Here is a 24,948-nt window from a genome sequence, read left to right on the forward strand (position 1 = left end):
TTGAGGATTCTAGTTTGAAGCTAGTCCAAGCAGGAAGGTCTGATTTTTATCACCAATTAACCAACAAAAAGCCAGAAGTAGAGCTGTAGTTCAAGTGACAGAGTGCCAGCTTTGAGCAAAAAATGCTATGGGACAGCACCCAGGCCCTGAGCTCAAGATCTAATACTGGCACATACAACACAATACTGTGCCCAACACTTGAAACTTAGTCTAGCAGGCTCAACCTTAGGTAGAACATTCATACAAATCAAGTGTGGGAGAAAATTCTGCAGCATCTGTGAGTCAGAACATCTGTTAAAGCAGTTTCCTCTGCATAACTCAGAATAAAGATGATTAAAAGAAAAAAAAAGGCCTCAGTTACTCTGAGCTAATGTAGCACTTGTCACAAGGTAAGCACTCAACGTTTTAGAACTTAATTTGGAGTCAGGACAATTTGCAAGGTCAGGTGACAAAGAACACCTAGGGAACTTGCTATTTTAGCTCCAGTTCTCACTGAAAAAGTGTTTTGACCCTAACTTATTCTCAGAACCAACCCAACCCAAGATACAGAATAGCAGCAAATGTTCCTTTTCTAATCACGTCAGCAATGATAACCAGTGCAGTCAAAACTGCTCTATATAATTGCTTTTATTGTCTTGCTTTTAACTTTCATTTCTGAGTAAAAGATTGATAGCTCTATTTTCATGGGTTTTGTGATTTTAAAAAAAAGCAATGCTTTCTACTTTTTTCATATGTACTATAAGGCTGTAAATTATGCAACTGCTCTTTGTCCCTATTGCCAGTATTGAAAATCTACGAGGCTTGAAGTGGTGCTATGGCTCAAGTGGTAGAACACTAGCCTTAAGCTGAAGAGCTGAGGGACAGAACCCAGGCCCAGAATTCAAGCCCCAAGACTGACAAAAATAAATAAATAGGGGCTGGGAAGTTGGCTCAGTGGTAGAGCGCTTGCCTTGCATGCATGAGGCCCTGGGTTCGATTGCTCAGCACCACATAAGCAAAAAGAAAAAAGCCGGAAGTGGCGCTGTGGCTCAGGTGGTAGGGCACTAGCCTTGAGCTGAAGAGCTGAGGGACAGTGCCCAGGCCCAGAGTTCAGGCCCCACAACTGGGAAAAAGAAATAAATAAATGAAAATTTAGGAGACATTTTAGAATTACTTTTGAATACTGTTGTGCTAAAAAGAACTGTGAAAGGCAAGAATACTTTACCTGTGAGTTTTCTGTATATATTTGTGCTGATTCTGGGACTTTAACTCAGAGGCTGGGTTGAACTCAGAGTCTGTCCTTTAGCTTTATTTCTCAAGGCTTAAGAGTCGATTCATGAAACCAGGCGCCAGTGGCTCACGCCTAGCTACTCAGGAGGCTGAGATTTGAAGATCACGGTTCTAAGCCAGCCCAGGCAAAAAAGTCCGTGAGACTCTTGTCTCCAATAAACGCTGTAGCTCAAGTGGTAAAGTGCTCGCCTTGAGCTGAAGAGCTGAGAAACAGCGCCCAGGCCCAGAGTTCAAGCTCCACAACCAACAACAAAAAGAACATTACTATCATGTACTCTGGAAAAATCTCACAAGCACTTATGGCACAGCTAGCTGAGGGCACTAGCCTCCCTGATAGTATTTATGTAACTTTTAATATGCTTCCATAAGTTTGTTGTAAAACCACCTGAACATTGTCAAGAATTCAAATGCCATATTCAAAAAAGAAAAAAAAAAAAAGAGATTGGGGACAGGAATGTGGCTTAGTAGCATGGAATGTTTGCCTAGTATGCATGAGGCTCTGGGTTCAATTCCTCTGTACCACATAGATAAAATATTTTTTAAAGGGCTGGGAAGGTGGCTCAGTGGTAGAGTGCTTGCCTTGCATGCCTGAGGCCCTGGGTTCGATTCCTCAGCACCACATAAGCAAAAAGAAAAAAGCCGGAAGTGGCACTGTGGCTCAAGTAGCCTTGAGCTGAAGAGCTGAGGGACAGAGTCCAGGCCCAGACTGGACCCCCCCCCAAAAAAGTAATTGTTTTTTAAAAAGATGAATGGTGTGGTTATAACAAGTTGTTAAACAATATTCAACTGCCAGTAAAAACCCAAACATCCTTACTTTTGTTCATGAATTTTAGGAAATAAGGCTTAAAGTCAGTAAGCAAGAGCTATTAAAATTACTTAGAATCAGTCGTTATATAGTAATAATTTGAAATACACTATTTTCAATGCAGATGCATCTCCCTACGGCGAATCTATTTGGGGAGGATGGGAGATCACAGTGTGTAATGATACCAGTGTCACCAGGTGCCAGCGGCTCATGCCTGTAATCCTAGCTTCTTGAGAGGCCGAGATTGGGAGGATTTTATATGCTGCCAGAAAGGGCAGCATGTAAAAAAAGATGGCAGTGGACTGGGAATGTGGCTTAGTGGCAGAGTGCTTGCCTAGCATGCATGAGGCCCTGGGTTGGATTCCTCAGCACCACATAAACAGAAAAGGCCAGAAAGGGTGCTGTGACTCAAGTGGTAGGGTGCTAGCCTTGAGCAGCTCAGGGACAGTGCCAAGCCCCTGAGTTCAAGCACCAGGACTGGCAAAAAAAGAAAAGGCAGCAACCTTTACAAGAAATTGTATATTATGAAACATACTTTCCTCTAACTTTAACCAATTATAACAAATCACTCATTAATGATTAGAATGCATTGCTTTGCTATCACATAAAGCAGGTTTTTCCCATTTTGCTCTAAAAGGACTCTTTATAAAAATACTTGAAAAAGTAACCACTAATAGCTATAGTCCACATTAAGAGGTTTCCACACAGCTCACATATAATTATCTAGTGGACATTATCTAGGGTTTCAACTTGAAAGTACACAAAATTATTCTAATGAGAACTTGTAAAAAAAAACGGAAAAAAATAACAATGACTATTAAATCACTGACTTCTGATTTCAAATAAAACTATCAATCATTACCAAATAAACAGAACTTATTTTATCAGTAAGTAGGTTACACACAATGGAATCAGATGGAAGCAACAAAATGTGTATTGAAAATATATTAAATAAAGAACTGGGAAGGTGGCTCAGTGGTAGAGCGCTTGCCTGGCATGCATGAAGCCCTAGGTTCAATTCCTCAGTACCACATAAGCAGAAATAGCCAGAAGTGGCGCTGTGGCTCAAGTGGTAGAGCGCTAGCCTTGAGCTGAATAGCTGAGGGACAGTGACCAGGCCAAGTTCAAGGCTCACGACTGACAAAAAAAAAGAAAAGAAAAAATGTGAATAAAAGGTCTATATTCTATATATTGTCTTCTACCTTGTTATAATTTTATGAATATAAGGAACTACTAAAACTTTAACTTGATAGTCAATAGACAACTGAGTCCCCCATGTTTATTTTAAAAACTGACAAACAAACAAAAGCCTGTACAAAAAATATCCCAAATCAATGATCACTTTCCAACAATAATCTTCAGAGACATTATCGTCTAGGACCCCCTCTTCCTCTGCCACGGCCACGTCCTCTTCCTCTACCTCGGCCTCGGCCTCTTCCTGCAACTGAGAAAGGGGAGAAAAAAGAAAAAAAGAAATTAAACTCTCTTCTTTCTTTCTTGTTATTTGGAAGGGGCTAAGCTTTGTAGCCCAGGCTGGCTACACAAGATTCTTCAGATCCCTTGAGTACTGGATTACAGGCTGGGATTTACAGCAAATTAAATTCTTTTCTGCACTAATATTACCTGGCCACCAAAAATAGGATGTAAACACATTTCTTCCCACACCCTTATAGCTCTTAATTAGCAGCTAACAAAAATTTAATTCAACATCTCTTAATGTGTTAGATCTCAGAGCATACCCCATACACCATCATGAAAAACCAAGAACTAGGGAGACAATTACAATGCTTTGTTCACTTAAGTTTGCTGAGAAATATGTTAGGTTTAGAATTTTCTTTTTGGTCGGTTGTGAGGCCTGGACTCTGAGCCTGCATGCTGTCCTTCAGCTCTTCAGCTCAAGGCTAAGGCTCTACCACTTGAGTCACAGTGACACTTCTGACTTTTTCTGCTTATGTGGTGCTGAGGAATCGAACCCAGGGCCTCATGCTGCAAGGCAAGCTCTACCACCTTCCCAGCCCTTATAAGTAATTTTATTTTACACCTTATCTTAAATTTACCACAATTGCAATACAAATGATTTGGACCTCACACCCAAGATAATAGATACTTTATCAAAGGAACAACATGAATCATGTATTAACGTTTTTATTGAATAAAACCTGAATGTTAATCAAATGCAATAATGTTTAGGTGAGCCTTTTTTTGGTTGTTTTTATTATTATTATTTTTTTGGTCAGTCATGGGACTTGAACTCTTGAGTCTGGGCACTGTCCCTCAGCTTTTCTGCTCTAGGCAAGCACTCTACCACTTGAGCCAGAGCCACTTCCGGTTTTTTGGTGGTTAATTGTTGGCATGAATTTCATGCAAGGCGCTGGTGGCTCATGCTTGCGATCCTAGCTACTCAGGAGGCTGAAATCTGAGGGTGATAGCTCAAAGCCAGCTGGGCAGGAAGGTTCCTGAGACTCTTATCTCTCATTAACCACCAGAAAGCCAAAAGTAGCACTGTGGTTGGCACTGTGGCTCAAGTGATAAAGCACTGGCCTTGAGCTAAGAGCTCAGGGACAGCTCCAAGGTCCAGAGTTCAAGCCCCCTGCCTGACAAAAAAATAATAATAGAAGAAAAAAAAAAAAGAGTCTGATGGACTTTCCTTGCCTGGTCTGGCTTTTAACGGTGATCCTCAGATCTCAGCCTGAGTAACTATGATTACAGGCATGAGTCACTGGTGCCCGGCACTGTTTTTGCTATTATTAGTCTCACAGTACTAGTATTTTTTTTTTGGGGGGGGGTCCAGTCATGGGGCCTGAACTCTGGGCCTGGGCGCTGTCCCTCAGCTCTTCAGCTCAAGGCTAGCGCTCTACCACTTGAGCCACAGCGCCACTTCCGGCTTTTTTCTTTTTGCTTATGTGGTACTGAGGAATTGAACCCAGGGCCTCGTGCATGCAAGGCAAGCGCTCTACCACTGAGACACCTTCCCAGCCCTCACAGTACTAGTATTTTTGACTACATTTTTCATTTGCTCTGCTTTTTCAGCTTGTTGTAGGCAGCCTTGCTCTTTGCAGGTCATTTGGAAATGGATGGCCCCGAGTTCAAGTCCCATGACCAACAAAAATAAAAAAGCAAAACAAATAAACAAAAAAAAACCCTATGCCCTAAAAAAACCCTACACCCTAATAGCATAGGGAGCTATTAAAAAACAATCAGGACTAAGGTGTGGCTCAAAAGACTCATAAGAGGCTTTGAGTTCAGACCTTGGAACTAGTAAAAATAAAAATAAAGAAAATAAAAATAGACCCAAACAAAGATGCTTATAACTATGTTAGAATGGAAGGTTGGTCAAGAACAATTCCTACCCTGTATAACCTCTTGGAATTTGAGAAAGAAAAAAGAAGAGTTCTCAGGCAAAATAAGACCAGAACAAAAAAAGTTAAAGAAAAATAAGAGCAAAATGGTAAAAATCAGAAAATCAGTGGGAAAGATCAATTATAAATTCCAGGGGGGAAAAAAAGAACAGACCAAACAAATGCAAAGAAATTAAGCCAGGCAACAATAACTCTTGCCTGTAATTCTAGCTACTCAGGAGGCTGAGATCTGAGGATCACAGTTTGACACTAGCCTGGGCAGGCAAGTCTGTCAGACTCTTATCTCCAACTAACCACCAGAAAACCAGAAGTGGTGCTGTGGCTCAAGTGATAGCCTTGAGCACAGAGGCTCAGGGACAGTGCCTAGTTCAAGAACCAGCCAAAAAAAAAAAAAAAAAAGGGATAGGAGGGAAATCAAAGTTAAGCTTTACAGTTTTCTTAGCTCTAAGAGACAATATATAAAACAAAAAGACCTACCTCATACCCAGAGCAAAGTAAAGAAAAAAAAAAGGGAAGGAACTAGATGTGAAACCACTTTTATTAAGGAATAAAGTCGATCCCCAATCTTCCAGTGTGGGGATGGTGAGAGACCAGGACATATACCAAAGGAGAGGGAACATAAGAACATTACCAATCTTAATAAGGAATAACAGGAGCTATAATAAATATGTATTCATGGCAAACAAAATATGAGCAATTTTAAATAAAATGTGGTTTGGAAATGTATTTTAAATAACAGACAAGGTTTAAGTATGCTATGGAAGGAAACATTTATGAGCCAGGAACCAATGGCTCATGCCTGTAATCCTAGTACTTGGGAAGCTGGCATCTGAGGATCCAGTTAAAAGCCAGCCCAGGTAGGAAGTCCATGCGACTCTTATCTTCAGTTAACCACCAAAAAGCCAGAAGTGGAGCTGTGGCTCAAATGATAGAGCACTAGCCTTGAGCACAAAAAACTTAGTGATAATACCCAGACCCTAAGTTCAAGCCCCAACACAAAACAAAACAACCACTCAAATCCTCCAAACTTACCAGCTTCTCTTTTCTTAGATTTCACCTTAGGTTCAACATCCACAAGAAGTGTATCCAGAGGTAAACTGTCCGGTAGAATAAAATATCGAATATTATTTCCTCGAATACTTAATGTTTCCAGCTGTACAGGTTCTCTGTTCTTCAGGGTCATTTTCACAGCTTTAAGGTGTGTATTCATGCTGACGTCTACACCTAAAAGGGAAAAGGGCAATTATTATCATAACTGTAATCACAGTATCAAACCACATTTGACACTCTATTCTATAACAGTACTGTCGGTTCTGCTAGAAAACAAGTAACAGAGTTTAGCATATATACTGATATAGGAATATCAATAATTAGCACTCTTTCATAATTTTCCTGTGTTAGTTTTACACAGCTAAGCATGTTTACAGAAGTAAATAAAGCAAGCCCTGGAAGAAATCTGCCTGTCACATATGCTTTATGCCCATTACCAGTTTGTATGGCTTCAATACCACAATTCTCCCCTAGTCTCTAACTTCACCATACTGCATTCCATCAAACTATGTTTATCTTTGTTTCTGAAGTCCTACAGGCCCTGCACTATTTTTCCTTACCAAGAGACTTAAAATCTCTTTCCTTTCTGTCCCTGTCTTCATTGTTTTTTTCTTCAGATGGGTCTTCACTATGTAGCTCAGGCTAGCCTGGATTGCTACAAAGCCAAGGCCAGCCTTGAACTTGCTATCCTCTCACCATAGCCTCCTAAGTGCTGGGATGACGGGCATGAAATACATGTGTATTTCTTTTTAAAGGTTAATCCAGGGCCTCTTACATACTACGAGGTGCTGCATTGCTGAGCTGCATCCCCAACCCTTATACAATTGCTTTTTCCTAATTAAACCTTTTTTTTTTTTTTTTGGCGCCAGTCCTGGGTCTCAAACTCTGGGCCTGGGCACTGTCCCTGAGCTGCTTTTGCTCAAGACTAGTACTCTATCACTTGAGCCACAGCGCTACTTCCGGCCTTTTCTGCGTATGTGGTACTTAGGAATCAAAACCAGGGCTTCATGCATGCTAGGTAAGCACTCTAGTACAAAGCCACCTTCCCAGCCCTAAGCCATTATTTTTAGGAGGTTTTACAAAATACAAACTAAGGTTTTTCCTCATGAATATACAGCATTTTAGAAGCAACTGATTTTTGGAGCCTTTACCAAGTTATATTTTAACAAACAAGAGTAACTAAAGACATACTCAATTTTTTTCCTCTGAAAGTTAATAGCTGGGCACCAGAAGCTCATGCCTATAATCCTAGCTACTCAAGAGGTGAAATCTGAGGATCAAGGTTTAAAGCCAGTTTGGGAAAGAAAGTCTGTGTGTGAGATTCTCATCTCCAAGTAAAAACTAAAAAGCCTTGAACAAAATAGCTAAGGGACAGTACCCCTCCTTGAGTTTAATTCCATTCTGGCACAGACAAAAAAAAAAAAAAAAAGTTCATGTGCAAGGGCCAGACGTAGTAGTACCCACCTATGGTTCCAAGTGAGTGGTGGAAATGGGAGGATTCTGTTTCAGGGCCAATTAAAAGCTGGCAAGAAAGCCTGGCGCTGGTGGCTTACATCTATAATCCTAGCTACTCAGGAGGCTGAGATCTGAGGATTATGGTTCAAAGCCAGACCTGGCAGGAAAGTCCATGAGACTCTTATCTCCAATTAACACCAGAAAACTGCAAGTGGCTCTGTGGCTCAAGTGGTAAAGTGCTCCCCTTGAGCTGAAGAGCTCACATGTCACCTAGGTCCAGATTCAAGCCCCATGACCAACCCCCCCCAAAAAAGCTGGTAAAACATAATCTCTAAAACAAGATAAGAACAGTGGAGCATGCCTATAATTTCTGCTTTCCAGGAAGCAGAAGGTGGGGTGGGGGTGGGAGGTGGAAGTCCTCAGGAAGCCTAGGGCAAAAGCAATACTCTATATGAAAATAAACAGCTAGGGGCTTGGCTCAAGACAATGGCTCTTGAATTCAAACTTGGCATCACCTCACCCTCCAAAAAAAGTTAAGATCAGAAAGCATGAGCTTTCTCAAGCTTCCTAAAATGTTCAGTATTTCTAAACCTTTCTTCTTTTCTTTTTTTTTTTTTTTGGGGGGGGGTTGGTCATGTGGCCTGAACTCTGGGCTTAGGCTCTGTCCCTTCAGCTCAAGGCTAGTGCTCTACCACTTGAGCCACAGCACCACTTCTGGCCATTTCTGCTTATGTGGTCCTGAAGAATCAAACCCAGGGCCTCATGCATGCAAGGGAAGCACTCTACCCACTGAGCCGCCAGCTACCTCTCTTTTCTTTTTTTGGGGTCCGCTCGTGGGGCCTGAACTCTGGGCCTGGGCACTGTCCCTCAGCTCTTCAGCTCAAGGCTAGCGCTCTACCACTTGAGCCACAGCGCTACTTCTGGCTTTTTTCATTTTGCTTGTGTGGTGCTGAGGAATCGAACCCAGGGCCTCATGCATGCAAGAAAAGCACTCTACCACTGAGCCACCTTCCTAGCCCAGAACTGTATTTTTTAAAAAATAATTTTGCCTCTTCTCCATTTAAGTGTCTATTGTATGTTTGATAAAAACTTGTATTACCCTTACAAACAGGTGCAAACAATAAATCCTCTTTTGCAGCCCAGAATTCATTGTTGACTAGGAGTTTTTGGTACACATAAGAATGAATATGATTCCTACAATAGCTGGCAATAATGAAGGTTTGTTAACTTATGCAGGTTGACTCTGAGAATAGAGTTGATATAAAAGCTAAAAAACAAAAACCCCCAAAACTTGTATTATACATATTCCTAAAATCCCATAAGTATTGATTTAGTGTACCTCTCTGGAGAGGGATTTTTTTTGCTGGTCTTGAGCTCAGAGCCTGAGTTCTATCCCTGAATCTCTCTGTGCTCAAAGCTAGTGCTCAACCACTTGTGACACAGAGCCACTTTGGGCCTTTTCTGAGTAGTTTATTGGAAGTTAAGAGTCTCACAGACTTTCCTGCCTGGGCTGACTTTGAACTGCAATCTTCAGATCTCAACCTCCTGAGTAGCTATGATTATAGGCATGAACCACTGTGCCTGGCTTCTAGAGAGATTTTAATGGAACAGCAATAACACTTCCTAGACATGGTTATGGTAAGCCTTATTTTGTACTGATTTCCTTTCACAATTGGCACTGAAAATTTTTAATATATTCAAAAATAGTTTCTGTTTATTAAACTATTTGTCTTGCTGTACTCAGACTGGTTCTGTCAAAAATTACTTATGAATTTTCTATTTTAGAACATAGGAACGTATAGTAAACTAGTATTTTCTCTAATTTGGTTCAATTCTTTTGAAATTTTGCAATTTTTTGGGTGCAGAGGGAGGGTTATCTACTATAAGCAAAGAAAATACTCCCAAAATGTTATGCTGACAATATCCTTAGGTAATGGTTTCCTAATTTCTCCTTCATTTCCCACATATTTCTCACCCAGTATAACCTCATATGGAAACCTTGTCCTTTGTCCTCAAAAACTTTACAATCTAATAGGGAATACAAAATTGCAATAAAATGTACTTTTGGAAAAAGCAACATTCTACACAAGGAATATATATAAGCAAAGGTATAAAAGCAAGAAAGAGGGGCTGGGAAGATGGCTCAGTGTAGAGCGCTTGCCTTGCATGCCTGAGGCCCTGGGTTCGATTCCTCAGCACCACATAAGCAAAATGAAAAAAGCCGGAAGTGGCGCTGTGGCTCAAGTGGTAGAGCACTAGTCTTAAGCTGAAGAGCTGAGGGACAGCGCCCAAGCCCAAAGTTCAGGCCCCATAACCGGACCAAAAAAAAAACAATAAAAGCAAGAAAGAATAATCTGGCCAATTCTGTATGGTTATAGCAACTACTGAATTCTGGTAAGGCTTAAGACCAATTAAATGATTCATAAATAATTCAGATAGAAAGAATGAGGATCTATACTTCAGCAAATAACCAGAAAAGACTTCTGGAAGAGATTAAGGGGGAAACACCTATACAAACCCCCAAATGAAAACAAAATTCTCCTATAAAAAAAGAGTTCAACCTCGCAGAAGATGTTTGTTGTAATAACAACAGTGATATTTGCTAGGAAGTAAAATGCTGAGTTCAATCCCTAGTAGTACTAAATAAAACAAAAACAGTATAATCTGTCGGGTACTGGTAGCTACTCGGGAGGCTGAGATCTGAGGATCGCAGTTCAAAGCCAGTCCGTCAGATTCTTATCTCCAATAAACCACTCGAAAACCACCAGAAGTGGCGCTGTGGCTCAAGCTGTAGAGCGCTCGCCTTGAGCTGAAGAGCTGAGAGACAGCGCCCAAGCCCAGAGTTCAAGCCCCACGGCCAAAACCAACCAAGCCCAGAGTTCAAGCCCCACGGCCGGCCAAAACAAACAAATGAACCAGTATAATCATACCTGTAATTGTTCCATGGACCTGTGTTCCATTCTTCAATTCAATGGTTACAGTTTCATGACTCAATTTCATCAAAAATCTATTTAAAAAGATAACAAACAGAATGTTAGCATATATAAAGATGTCATCTGGAAGTCTGAATCTCTAAACCATTACACAACTTAATCTCAGACTTTCAAGATCTTAGACTCAGTTTAGGTCACAAAAAAGAAATTAAGAACTAAAATTGGTAGTATAGGATTCACATACTTAATGATAGGTAGAAATAATCTCTTCTATACCGCTCTTAATTATATACTAAGATCTTAATTATATGATAAGATTTATATATATTACATTATACTTTATTTACTTCTATAACATGTAGTTCTCCCTCAGCAGTTTACATTGGAGATATTTCCTAACAACATATATTCCAAGAGCTAGATACTCTACTATCCACAAATGTTATAATGTAGATGTAGATGGACAATTTTCCATTTTTTTATTACAACAAACTTATTTATACAAGCCTTCACCAACACTGGTTACTAATAATCTTCCAAATTTTTGCCTGGACTACAATCCTATTGGTGCTTCTCTTTGCTAATTGGATGAAAACAGATGCATACACCAATGCCCAGCCATTGGTGAGATGAAATTTTGCATACTTCTATTCCCAGGCTGGCTTCAAACTGCATTCTCTGGACCCTCCCTCCCCCAATATCTATGATGACAAGTTTGAAAAGCATTCAGTTTCTTTTATGAACTGCGCATTCATAATAGTCACACCTCCAATTAAGTTTTTATTTTCTACCAGTGATTATTCATTCAAGTGTGTGGTTTCTTTAGTCCTACATGTATTTTTTCTTTTTTGAAATTGTTTTGCTATGTTGCCCAGACTCAAAATCCTAAACTCAAATGTTCTTCCTCAGTTTTCCAAGTGTTTGGGAATATAGACACATACCTTCATACCAGGATTTTTCTTTTCTTTACATTTTTAATAGCTAAATTTGTCAATCCATTCAAAATTGATTTCTGTAAGATGTGAGGTACAAATTTGCCTTTATTCTTTTCCCCAGTTAGACAGCCAGCTGTTTCAATAATGTAAAATGAATAACCTGTTTCTCATTTCATCTAGATTTATTCTTCCTTATGGTTGTTTTATGAAATACTGCAAAGGAAGAAAAGTTAAAGGGTTCACAAATTATTAAATATTGTCATTTCTTCCCCTCTACCTCAAATCATACATGTTGTTGCTATCATGTGAAAGTTAAGTTGCAGACATTATCTTCCCTGTGCACACTATAGTTTGAAATCAGGGCTAATGCTTCCTAGGCTGGCACAGGTCTGTGCCTAAGCCATGAGCTGCCTAAGCTTCCCATCTTCACTGGAATCACAAGAACATGCCTACAACATATACTACTGCATCCAGCTTTACCCTGTGTAGGTGCCATCTTGCAGAATTTTTGCCTAGGTTGGTCTGGAATCCTGATTCTCCTGTTCTTGGACTTCTAAGCAACTCCCAAGTAAAACTATAGTCTTGAGTCTCCAGTGTTTGGCTCTTAGCACAGGGTTTTGTTTTTTGTTCTTTTTTTTGAGGAGCTGAACTCAAGGCTGATTATGTTCCAAGCAGGTTCTATTGATTTATGTTTAATTGGCCTGGAAAGCATTCCTATTTGTGGTTCCCTGTGCATCACTGAGCCCAACCATCATGCTTCACTGGTAGTTGGAATAGGTAGGTTGATAAAGTGTTATGAAAGTTTTACACATAAGCTGGCCTTAAACTGTAATTTCCAGATGTTTACTTCCCTAGTAGTCCTGGCATGTTTTGTTGCTTTTTTTGTTTTGTTTTTGGTGCTGGTCCTGGGTCTGGAATTCAGGGCCTGGATGCTGTTACTAAGCTCTTCTACTCAAGGCTAGCATTCTATTCTCTGAGCCACAGCTCCACCTACTTCTAGTTTATTCTGGTGGTTAACTGGCAAAAAGAGTCTCATGGACTTTCCTGCCAGGGTTAGCTTTGAACCACCATCCTTAAATCTCAGTCTCCTGAGTAGCAAGGGATAACAAGCATCTATTAACTGGTGGCTAGCTGGCATTTATTTTCTAATGAGAACACTGGCCCATATTACCATACCACAAGCACACATAAGGAAACAATAATCCTAAAAATGAATCTACAATGGATATTGAAACATATTTACTTTGTATACTCTACCACAGTGTCTATCATACTAAATGTAGTATGTACTACTACCTATTCTAATGCCCCACTACACCACACTGTTACGAATAAGTATCAGGACAATTAAATGTCTAGATTGAAATAGACATTAAATACTGGCTGAATGTTTCAGTAATTAAAGGGAAGCTAAGCTAATCTATTTTTTAGTGTATAAATTACCATGACAAAAGGAGAAATTACATGGTTTCAAATATACTAGCCCCCAAACTTCTGCCCTGAGTTCAAGCCTCAGTACTGGTACACACTTACATCTGTAACACACAATTTACCAAAATTCATTATTTCACTCCTAAACATAAATGTTAAAATGAAGAGGTTGTACAAGGGTGTAGAGCACGGCTCACATGGCACATTAACAGCCTAGCAAGCTGAAATTTTAAACCACACATATACACACAAAAAGTTATAAGGCTTATAACACAGACAACTAGGTGTGACAACACACGTTTAATCTCAGTATTTAGAAGATGAAGACGGAAAGATCCAGAGTCCAAGACCAGCCTGGACTATATACTAGGTTCTAGTATATAGCAATTATATATACTAGAACCTAGTCTCAGAAAAACAAGAGCTGGGTATGTAGTCAGTGGTACAACACTTGCTCCAGGCCCTAAGTTTAGTCCCAAGGTAATGAAGAGGGGTATATATTTATGGTTTGAGGGCACACAAAGTTTAATAGTACAGAGAAAGGGCACACAAGGTTTAATAGTACACAGAAGGGAAGAACCAGAAAGGAAAAGGCTAGAAAATAAAGATTTCTTAAAAATAAGCTTGTGTTCATTAACAGGCTCATTAACAGTATTAAATACACAAACAGCAGGAAAAATATGTAACAAGATTAATATCAGAATATACAAAGAACTCACACCTACAACTCAATGATAAAAAGACACACAACCTCAGGAGGGTGACCTGGTTATCTCATGCTTATAATTCTAGCTACTGAAGAGGTTGAGATCTGAGGATCAGTTTAAAGCCAGCCTGAGCAGGAAAGTCTAAGAGATACTCATATCCAATTAACCATCAAAAAGCCAGAAGTGGAGCTGTGGTTCAGGTAGTAGAATGTAAACCTTTGAGTACAAAAACTCTGGGACAGTACCCAGGCGGAGGTCAAGCCTCAGAACTGGCAAACACACATGTGTGCACGCACGCACACACACACACACACACACACACACACACACACACGAGACACAATTCTGACTATGGTGGCATATATGTGCCTGTAACCCTAGCACAGTGGAAGCTGGAAAAGGTAGAACATAAATTCAAGGTCAACGTGAGTAATTTAACAGATGCTTGTCTTAAAAAAAAGGGGGGGGACTGGGAAAGTGGCTCAGTGGTAGAGCACTTGCCTTGCATGCCTGAGGCCCTGGGTTCGATTCCTCAGCACCACATAAGCAAAATGAAAAAAGCCGGAAGTGGCATTGTGGCTCAAGTGGTAGAGCGCTAGCCTTGAGCTGAAGAGCTGAGGGACAGCGCCCAGGCCAAGAGTTCAGGCCCCACGACCGGACCCCCCACCCCAAGAAAAGACTGACAACAAATGCTACTAATGTGGAACAGCTGTATTCTAATACATTGTTGGTGAAAGTAGTTTAAAAAAAAGCCTACAATGTTTAAAGGACTACTAGCAAGCAAAAAATAGATAAAACAAAACTAGGGAACAAATTCCTGATGCCTTCCATGGTATAGATGAATCTCAAAAGCATGCTGAGTAAAAGAAATTATATATATATATATATATATATATAGAGAGAGAGAGAGAGAGAGAGAGAGAGTACAAACTTCACAATTCCAAATATGAGAAATTCTAGTATAGACACAGTAATCCCTGGTTGCCTGTGTAACTAGAGTTTGAATGCAAAGAGTTTGAGGAAACTCGAGTTTTTTCTTTTTAATGACATGTATCTTGTTCATATGTTGTGCTGAGCATCAAATCCTCAAGTTTGAGCACTCTACCATGTCACCCCAATACTATAGATTTTGAGGAAGGTTTGAGTTACAGTGGTGTGTAAGGCTTTCAATGTTGGGAACTGTACACTGCATTTCACCATTTAATTATTTTTCCTGAAAAGGGAAAATAAACCCAGTGCACACAAGGTTCCAAGTTCAATTCTCATCACCACAACCACAGTGAAGTAGGGGCCGAGGGGGATAAGTTGAGCTCCCTCCCCCAAAAAGGAGCCCAAATCTTAAATCACGATGACCGTGTTTCTCACCCCATCTAAGCCAAAGAACCAAACAGATTTACTACATTTATCTGATGAATCTTTTAATGTGTAAATCTTTTCTTTCTTTTTTTATTGTGAAAATACCGTACAGAGGGGTTACAACTACATGGGCAAGGTAATGAGTACGTTTCTTATTAAGCATTGTAGCCTCCTCCTTTGTTTCCCCTTTTCTTCTTACTGTAAGTTACATGCTAAATACTCAGAAAGATGGTGTCCTTGCAACAACAAATACACACTATTTAGAACACAAAGAATCCCAAACAACTGGACAATGTGATATCAGATAAAATTGACCAACCTGGCCATTTCCCATTTGTTAGGAAGATCGGGAGTCAAGGTTACTACCTCCCAGGTTTTGAGAGAAAGGATAAAGTTTACAGTTCCCATAAACTGAGACACAGAAGAAAGCCTGTTGAAAATCCGACTGTTTCGTAACAAGGCAAAATAAATCCCCCCCCAAAAGATGCTTTGTTTCTATACGGTACTGAGGACAGAAAACGGGATTAAGCGAGAAAAACTCAATCCAAACTACTATTGCATAAACCTGCAAAGTGTGATTCAACAGATGAAGAACTTGCACAGGTGAACGTGGCAGAGCCCTGACCTAGCCCTGGCCCTGGGTTTGATCCCCAGCACGGCACAACAAGACTACAATGAATCGCCTTCTTTAGACAGTCACCCCGAACAAGGCATTTGCTTGTTTCCGTTTTTCCAACACACTGTCGTATCTATTCATCACAAGTTAATGTCGTCCCCCTCTGATGTGAAGCATCCAACGGACAGGTGTCGTTCTCCCCAGGTGAAGTCCTGCAGCGTCTGGTGCGACTCGGGGGGGGGGGGGGTGGGAGCCGGTGAGTAACCGACCGCGGGCTCGCGCGCCGGGCGCGGCCCCTTTCGGGCCTCGGGACACGGTCGGGCTTCCGTTTTATCTTTCGGGGAAGACAGTCGGAAGATCCCAGCCCCGAAGCCCGCGCTCTGGAACCGCCCCCGCGTCTCCAAGATGGGCACCAGAGCGGCGGGCGCGGGAGGCCGTTAGCAGGCCGCACGCACGCGGCTTTCCCGCCTCTCACGCCCCGGGCGGCCCAGCCTCCCGCGCAGGCCCCAACTCCCCCTTCGCGGCCTGCAGCCCGCGTAAGTAACGTGTTTACCTGACGAGCTTCATCCTGGCCGCACCGTCGCCGTTTCGATCCGGTTGTATAGGAAAAAAAAAAAAAAAAACTAACACTCTGACCAGATGAATGGCCGGAAGGACCGACTCCACGGGCGAGGGACGGAAAGAGCGCGCGGACGCCGGCGGACGGACGGCGTTTCCGCCCACACCGCGCTGGGCCGCGCTCGCTTCCGGCCGCGAGGTCGGGAGAGCGGCCTCTAGTGGCGGGAGGACCACCTTTGTAACCACTGAGGTCTACCTAGTGGTGGACCCCGCTAGGCCCGGCGCCCTCAGCTTTCCACCCAACTGCCCCCGCTACAACTTCCTCGGGAGCCAGAGGGTCTGAAAGACACCTCAGGGAGTATTCTAATTCTGCTCCCACACCAGGAAGATACCTTTCATGCTACTCAGCGGTTCATTCAAAGCACCGCTGTGGCCTGGCTTCCAGGCGACCCAGCATCACTGTCTGTCTGCTTCCCAGCTGGCATGCCTGTCCTTTGCTTGGGAACCTGCTCTATATCGGAGTGCTTCCGAGCTTACTGCTCTTCTTCCTTACTTCTTGTAGACTACCTCCTCGAAACTTGCGATCTCCCGTCAGAAATCTTGTATGCAGTAAGGCCAAGCTTATTACATTTTAGTGGGCCTGGGCTGGGAATGTGGCTTCGTGGTAGAGTTCTTGCCCTGGGTTCCATTCCTCTGTATCACATAAACAGAAAAAGCCGGAAGTGGCCCTATGGCTCAAGTGGTAAGAGTGCTAGCCCTTGAGCAAAAAAGAAGCTCAGGAGGCTGAGATCTGAGGGTCACGGTTCAAAGCCAGCCTGGGCAGGGAAGTCCCTGAGACGTTTATCTCCAATTGACCACCAAAAACCCAGAAGTGGTGCTGTAGCTCAAGTGGTAGAGTGTTCGCCTTGAGCTAAGAATTCAGGGACAGTGCCCAGTTCCACAGGACTGGCAAAAAAAAATTTCTTTTAAATTAGTGTGCATATGGCTCATATAGAGAAACCAAAATGAAAATTCTGTCTCAGTTGTTGAGGGGCCTGAAGTACCCCCATTGTAAACAAGAAATTCAATTAATGAAATGTCCCTAGTCCATAGACCACAATTTCAGTATCAAGGCTGCAATGAATATTTGAGTACTGCCTTCTCAACATTTACCCCTCAGCCTTTCTGAAGTTCCTAATATTCTTTTGGTGACCCATGTGATCCTAGTGATGCTGACTACCCTTTTTATAAATTATCACATTCCATTACTTGACCACTATTGGCATGGGCATAAAGCTAATCCAATCAGGCTTTTTATGGAACACTATACTCTTTTAGTTGTGAATGGAATAGTAGGCCCAGGAGCTGAGAACCTTCTTAGAACCAGGAGGGGAACTAGTTTTAGAGCATTTTGGGGTTTTATAAAAGTGATGTACATAGGGGTTACAGTTACATTGTCTTTTTGGACAATGTCACTCTTTCCCTTGTTCTCCCCCAGTCTTTTCCTCTTCCCACCCACCTATAAGTTGTATAGTTAATTTTCAACATACTGTCTAGTGAGTACCACTTCTGCATTTGTTCACTCTTTGCACCTCCATTTCTGTATCCCCCTTACTCTCTCAAATACATATGTAAACAACAAAACAAAATTAAGAAAAAACTTCATTTCTACTTCCTGGAGTTAATTTCCTTAAATATTATTTTAGATGATCAGAGGCACATAGGCATTGAGTCTTTGTGCTGGTCTCCTAAGAATATCCTCCTTTGGTCTCAATGTGTGTAAATGCTTAGAGCATTGTATAATTTATCATGTCCCAGTGTATTTTAGATCTAACTTCTGAATATGAGAGAACATGTGCCATTTGTGTCTCTGAGCTTGGCTTATATCAATTAACAATGATTTTTTCCTAGGTCCATCCATTTCCCTGCAAATGACATAATATTATTCTAATAGCTGTGTAAAATTCTATTGTGTATAAGTACCATATTTTTTGGATCCACTCATCTATTCTAGGGCATCTGGGCTGTTCCCATTACTTAGCTATTGTGAATAGTGCAGCAATGAACATGGTTGTGCAAGGACAGAATTTAAACTAAAACCTACTAGCTGTCATTGGCTCGTGCATGTAATGCTAGCTACTCAAGAGGCTGAGATCTAAGGATCCCAGTTAAAAGTCAGCCTGAACAGTAGACAGACTCTCATCTCCAGTTAACCACCAAAAAGCCAGAAGTTGAGCTGTGGCTCAGGTGGTAGAGTACCAGCCTTGAGCAAAAAAGGTAAGGAACAATGTCCTGAGTTCAAAGCTCCAGTACAGGCACGAAAACAAACAAAAATACTGTCGTAATATTGAGCTAAGAATAGCTAGTGGGACAGGAAGAAAATTAGGTATACTTGACATTTTGGAAGCCAATAAAGAAAGGTTCATGAGGGTAAATTTTGAATTAAATGTTGCTGAGATATTGAGTAAAGTGAAGGCAGAAAAGTTTGGCTCAGAGCTCAATCTCAAGAGAAATTTTAAATAAACAGAAACACATGATGATACTGATAAGTAGCTAAGTTAAAAAATAAAAGTGCTACTTGGCTATATAGCTATTTGATTTAAATAAAAATATTCAGTTATTTGCCAGGCACCGATGGCTCATGCCTGCGATCCTAGCTACTCAGGAGGCAAAGGTCTTGTATGATCAGTTTAAAACCAGCAGAAAAGGCTACAAGACCCCTCTAGAGGTCCATCTGCAGAAAGCTGGGCTGCAGCTATGACTCCAGTAGAGCCGTACCAGCTGAGCAAGCAACCAAGTGGGTATGAGGCCTGGAGCTCAAATCTGCTACTAGAAAAAGAAGGAGGAAGAAGAGGAAGAAGAAAAAAAGAGAGAAATAAATCAGTCCCTTATTTGCAATAACTACTTTTTTTTTAAACCAGTACTGGGGTTTGAACTCTGTCCCTGAGCTTCGGTGCTCAAGGCTGGTGCTCTACCACTTGAGCTACATCTCCACTTCCAGCTCTTTTTTTTTTTTTGTTTGCCTCAGGCTGGCTTCAAACTTTCAAACTTCAGATCTCAGCCTCCTGAATAGCTAGAATTACAGGTGTGAGCCACTGATGCTCAGCTACAAGCATTTTTATTATTTTTGTTGTTGTGGGCTTGTACTCAGGGCTGGGGAATTGCCCTTGTGCCTCTTTGTGCTCAAGGCTAATGCTCTAACAATTGAGCCACAGCTCCACTTCAGTTTTTTGAGTGGTTAGTTGAAGATAAGAGTCTCAAGGGGACTTTTCTGCCCCAGCTGGCTTCAAATCAAGATCCTGAAATCTCAACCTCCTCAGTAGGTAAGATTACAGGCATGAGCCCCGAGGCATCTGGCTAAACTACATGCATTAAAAAACAAAACAAAACTGGGAGCGGGGTGCTGATTGCTCACGCCTGTAATCCTAGTTACTCAGAAGGCTGAGATCTGAGGGTCATGGTTAAAAGCCAGCCCAGGAAGGAAAGCCTGTGAGACTCTCATCTCCAATTAACCACCAGAAAACGAGAAGTGGCACTGTGGCTCAAGTGGTAGAACACTAGCCTTGAGCTGAAGAGCTCAGGGACAGTGCCCAAGCCCAGAGTTCAAGTGCCATGATAAAAATAAATAAATAAAAATCTAGGGTTGGAAATGTGACTTAGTGGTAGTGTTTGACTAGCATGCATGAAGCCCTGGGTTTGATTCCTGAGTACCACATAAACAGAAAAGGCCAGAAATGGCACTGTGGCTCAAGTGGTAGAGTGCTAGCCTTGAGCAAAAGTAGCTCAGGAACAGTGCCTAGGTTCAAGCCCCAGGACTGGCAAAAAAAAAAAAAATCTGACTGAAAAGGCAATGAGATACTCATCCTCTCAAATATGTTGGGTCATCATAATGCTTTATTTATGTTATTAGTCTCAAATATGGCCCATTGAAATGCTATTGTGACCTCATTTATATAAAAATGCTGTAAGTTTTTCTTTGTCTTTTTGTTGGCTTGTTTTCTTTTTTGTTGGTCCTGGAGCATGAACTGAGGGCCTTGTGCTTGTTCAGGCTTTTTTGCTCATGTCTGACACTCTACCACTTGATCCATACCTTGTTTTAGGTTTTTGCTGATTAGAGACAATGATCTCTCAGATTTGTCTGCTCAGGCTGGCTCTCAACCACAATTCTCAGATCTCAGCCTCTAGAATACCTAGGAATAAATGCACCTGGCTTTTTTTTTTTGTTCTTGTCATGGGGCTTGAACTCTGGGCCTAGGCACTGTACCTCAGCTCTTCAGTTCAAGGCAAGTGCTCTACCACTTGAGTCACAGCACCACTTCCAGTTTCCTGGTGGTTTATTGGAGATAAGAGTTTCATGAACTTTCCTGCCTGGGCTGGCTTTGAACCAAGATCCTCTGATCTCAGCTTCCTACAGGGGTGAGCCACCAGTGCCTGGCCTGACTTTTGTTTTTTTCTAGATTGAATTTTTAAGAAAGAAGCTTACTTTCTCATAGGATAGATCAGGAATAATGAGTTATAGAAGACAGAAGCAGGAATTCAGAGTCAAACACTGAATTAATGAATAGCTTGGTTAAAAGCACATTGGGCAGGAGGGGGGAAGGGAAGGGATGGGAAGGGGAAACAAAGGAGGAGGCTGCAATGCTTGATAAGAAATGTACTCATTATCTTGCCCATGTAATTGTAACCCCTCTGTACAGCATTTCACAATAAAAAAAAAGAGCACATGGCATTATTTTCTTTCTTTTAAACCTTATACTTCACAATAAGCTGCAATGTTTAGTTAAAAAAATAAAGAAAAAAAGAATAGCTCTTTCCTTTTGACCCTGTCTGCTTGCCAAAACAACTAGTGTACTCTGGGAATTGAGCAAGGATAAAGAACAACACTTATCTAGAAAAAAAAATTCTTGGGAAAATGACTCCCCTGGGAACAACAAAAAAAAGTTCTTGCATATAAAAATACTTATAAACAAGGATAGATATTTTCCCGAAAGGGAGCATCTTGTGGGACCTTTTCTTTGTTAAAAGGGATACTCAAGGGCTGGGAAGGTGGCTCAGTGGTAGAGCGCTTGCCTTGCATGCATTGAGGCCCTGGGTTCAATTCCTCAGCACCACATAAGCAAAAAGAAAAAAGCCGGAAGTGGCGCGCTATGGCTCAAGTGGTAGAGCACTAGCCATGAACTGAAGAGCTGAGGGACAGTGCCCAGGCCCAGAGTTCTGGCCCCATGACCGGACCCCCCCCCCAAAAAAAAGGGATACTCAAGCATTAATCCCATGATGACCAGAATGAATGGGTCAACCTTATAGTCTGTAGACCTAATTGATAAAACACAGCAAAACAAGAATGACAAAATATATCAAAAGTCACATCAAAGAGAAGAACTTACCTTAAGGTGAATTTGAGCAAAACCCTCAACTTTTTTGTTGTTGTTGTTGGTCCTAGGGCTTGAACTCAGGGCTGGTCACTATCCCTGAGCTTCTTTTGCTCATGGATAGCACTCCATTCCTTGAGCCACAGTGCCACTTCTGGCTTTTTCTTCTGCTTATGTGGTACTGAGGAATCAAACCCATGGCTTCATGCATTCTAGATAAACATTCTATCACCGTCACATCCCCAGCCCCTTAATTTACTTTTTCCCCAAAAATATCCATGAATTTAAAGGACTCATCACATCTTTTAGCAGATGTATCTGTACTCATGCTTAGCTGTATACTATCTACCTTTCCTTTGCTTTATTAATTAAACTTTCTTGGTCTCTAATGTGTCCTAAAAGTTTTTTTTTTTTTTTGCCGGTTGTGGAGCCTGAACTCTGGGCCTGGGTGCTGTCCCCCAGCTCTTCAGCTGTAGACCAGCGCTCTACCACCTGAGCCTCAGCCCCACTTCCAGCCTTTTCTGATTATGTGGTGCTGAGGAATCGAACTGAGGGCCTCATGCATGCAAGGCAAGCACTCTACCACCGAGCCATCTTCCCAGCCCCTCTAAAAGTCTTTTTGATAATGTAAAGAGACTAGTACCCAAGTGCCAGACAAAAGGTCCCTTTCCTTTTGGATACCTCCTCCCTGTAGTATTGCCAGTTCCACTAACAATAACTTGTTGGTCTTGAAATAGCAAGGGTAGAGTAATATTGTGAAAAACTTTATTTGCAACTTGCAGTAGGGTCGGTCTGGCATGAAATTATCCTGTTCACTTTTTCTGTTTTTCTTTTTTTGGTCATGGGGGTTGAACTCTGGGCTTGGGCGCTGTTCCTGCTCTCTTCAGCTCAAGGCAAACGTTCTACTGCTTGAGCCACAGTGCTACTTCTGGTTTTCTAGTGGTTTATTGGAGATAAGAGTCTCACAGACTTTCCTGCCTGGGATGGCTTCGAACCGGATCCTCAGATCTCAGCCTCCTGAATAGCTAGGATTACAGGCATGAACCACCAGCACCCAGCTTTCTTTTTCTTTCTGGATCTTGAACTAAGGTCCTGGGCACTATCCCTGGGCCATTTTGCTTAAAGACTCTACACATTCATTTTCATCTTATAGTGGTTTTTTGGAGAAAAGAGTCTGAAGGACTTTCTTGTCCAGGTTAGCTTCAAACTCAGGGCTTGGGCACTGTTTCTGAGCTCTTTAACTTAAGGCTACCACTTTGAGCCACAGCTCTACTTCAGTTTTCAAGTGGTTAATTGGAGATGAGTCTCTGGATATTTTCCTGCCCAGGCTGGCTTTGAACTGTGATCCTTAAATCTCAGCTTCCTGAGTACCTAGGAATACAGGCTTGAGCCACTGATGCACAGTTTCGTAATAGGCTTTTCTGTCTAGGCTGGCCTTGAACCCCAATGTCATTCTTCTGAGTAGCTTGGATTACAGACATGAGCCACTTGGTGCAGGCCTTAATTTTTCTATTTTTTCAGGCAAAAATCTCACTATGTAACTAAACTTAAGTCAACTGGCTGGCTTCAAGTTACTTTTTTTAATTAATAAAAAAATACATAATAGGGACTGGGGGTCAGTGTGAGTGCAGAGGGCAGGTGTTTGCCAAGTAATGCAATATACAGTAACATGGAGAAGGTTCTCACTTGTAATACCTAATCCAGAAGATCTCTTTGGTAAACTGCCAGCTAGTTTACTAAAGTTTTGTGAAAAATGAACTGTCAGAAAAACATCAGGCTTGACTGTCATTTTTTTGATTGGGCTTGGCATCAAAAGGGGAGGGCAGGAAGGGGAGAGCCCACTTACAATCATCTCTCTTCCTATTCGGAACGGCACAAATATGGATTTACCCTTCCCCACAGCTTTGTAAGCAAAGAGAACAACAACAACAAAAGTTTCAAACAAGAGCCACAAATCCTACATAGAGAACCCTGAGTTCTATCTTCAGAGGTTTTGAAGAGCCCAAGCTTTGAGTGTGCGCCTTGACTAAATCTAGTAGGCTATTCTAATTTCTCCTCTTGTTTGTTTTTGTGCCGATATTGGAGTATGAGCTTGGGGTCTGTGTGCTGTCTCTGAGCTTTTGTGCTCAAGGCCAGTGCTCTACTTGAGCCACAGTACCACTTCGGGCTTTTTTGGTAGTTAATTGGGTCTTTTCCTGCCCGGGCTGGCTTTGAACCCGATCCTCAGATCTCAGCCTCCGGAGTAGCTAGGATGACAGGCGTGAGCCACCAGCACTCGGCGCAGCCATCCTTTTTAATATTGGTTCCCAAGGTAGCAAATACTCTCGGACTAGAAAACGCAGATTGAAGTTCATACTTGAAGTTTACAGGCAGCGGTGGCCAGGGTTTCCAAGACTTAACCACTCCACCTGGAGGTCGGGGTGGTTTGCTTCCAGATGACCGCCGACGGGAAGAACGACAACCGCTAGCGGGCGCCGCCGCCGCCGCGCCCGGCGCCCACCCGCGGAGACGCGCACGCGAGGCCTCCCATTGCGCCTGCGCTGATGGTGGATTGGGGCTCGCTGTTCTCCGACGCCCAGCCGCTCTGGCTGGGGTAAAAAAAAAAAAAAATTGCGTGACACACGGCGAGAGTGGCGGCCATCTTCCTCTTCTGGGCGAGTCAGCTGAGAGGATTAGGAGTCGAGAAATAGCGCTGCGCAAGCGCACCCTTGATGGTCCCAGGTAACACCCATCTGACCGACCAGGCGTCGACGCCGTCGCCGGAAGTTTGGCGTTCGCGCGGGGAGGAGGCGGCGGCCGCGGCAGAAGCAGCTGTCTCCCGGTACCCGGATGTGAAGCGTCCGGCTAGCACCGAGCGTGAGATCCTCGGCGGGGGCCGGAGGGAGGTAGGCGCGCGTCCGTGACGGTCCCTGCGCCCGGAGTGCGCGGGCTGCTGTCCTTCCTGTCCCTCCCTCCTTGGGGGTCACCGTGTCTCTCACCCCTCTGCCTCGTCGGGTCCGGGCGCCTCGCGGTCCTGGCCGGGAGGTGGGAGGCTCGGGGACGCCCGGTCCGAGGTAGGGACTGCCCTGCGCGTCGCTGTCCCGGGCCCCGTCACCTGCTGCTGCCTGCCTGCGGGCGGCCCGGGGC

The 24,948-nt window shown here is 42.6% G+C and overlaps 2 protein-coding genes across 2 annotated transcripts in view; one reads left to right on the forward strand and one right to left on the reverse strand.

The window, feature by feature from the left end:
* Window positions 1-3,341: 3,341 nt before the first annotated feature.
* Window positions 3,342-16,621, reverse strand: Snrpd1 (small nuclear ribonucleoprotein D1 polypeptide 16kDa). Its single transcript, XM_013014786.1, has 4 exons — window positions 16,470-16,621; window positions 10,869-10,945; window positions 6,466-6,657; window positions 3,342-3,518 (listed from the first exon to the last, which is right to left on the reverse strand). The coding sequence occupies exons 1-4, from the start codon at window positions 16,481-16,483 to the stop codon at window positions 3,442-3,444; spliced, it is 360 nt and encodes a 119-aa protein (XP_012870240.1). The 5' UTR covers window positions 16,484-16,621; the 3' UTR covers window positions 3,342-3,441.
* A 7,743-nt stretch (window positions 16,622-24,364) lies between these two features.
* The window catches only part of Esco1 (establishment of sister chromatid cohesion N-acetyltransferase 1), a 68,741-nt gene continuing 68,157 nt past the window's right edge, over window positions 24,365-24,948 (forward strand). The window contains exon 1 of the mRNA XM_013014822.1: window positions 24,365-24,707. The gene's annotated coding sequence lies outside the window, so the exon portion shown is untranslated. The remainder of the gene's footprint in view (window positions 24,708-24,948) is intronic.

This window comes from Dipodomys ordii, unplaced genomic scaffold (genome assembly GCF_000151885.1).
Source record: "Dipodomys ordii isolate 6190 unplaced genomic scaffold, Dord_2.0 Scaffold25, whole genome shotgun sequence".
NCBI classification, from domain to species: domain Eukaryota; kingdom Metazoa; phylum Chordata; class Mammalia; order Rodentia; family Heteromyidae; genus Dipodomys; species Dipodomys ordii.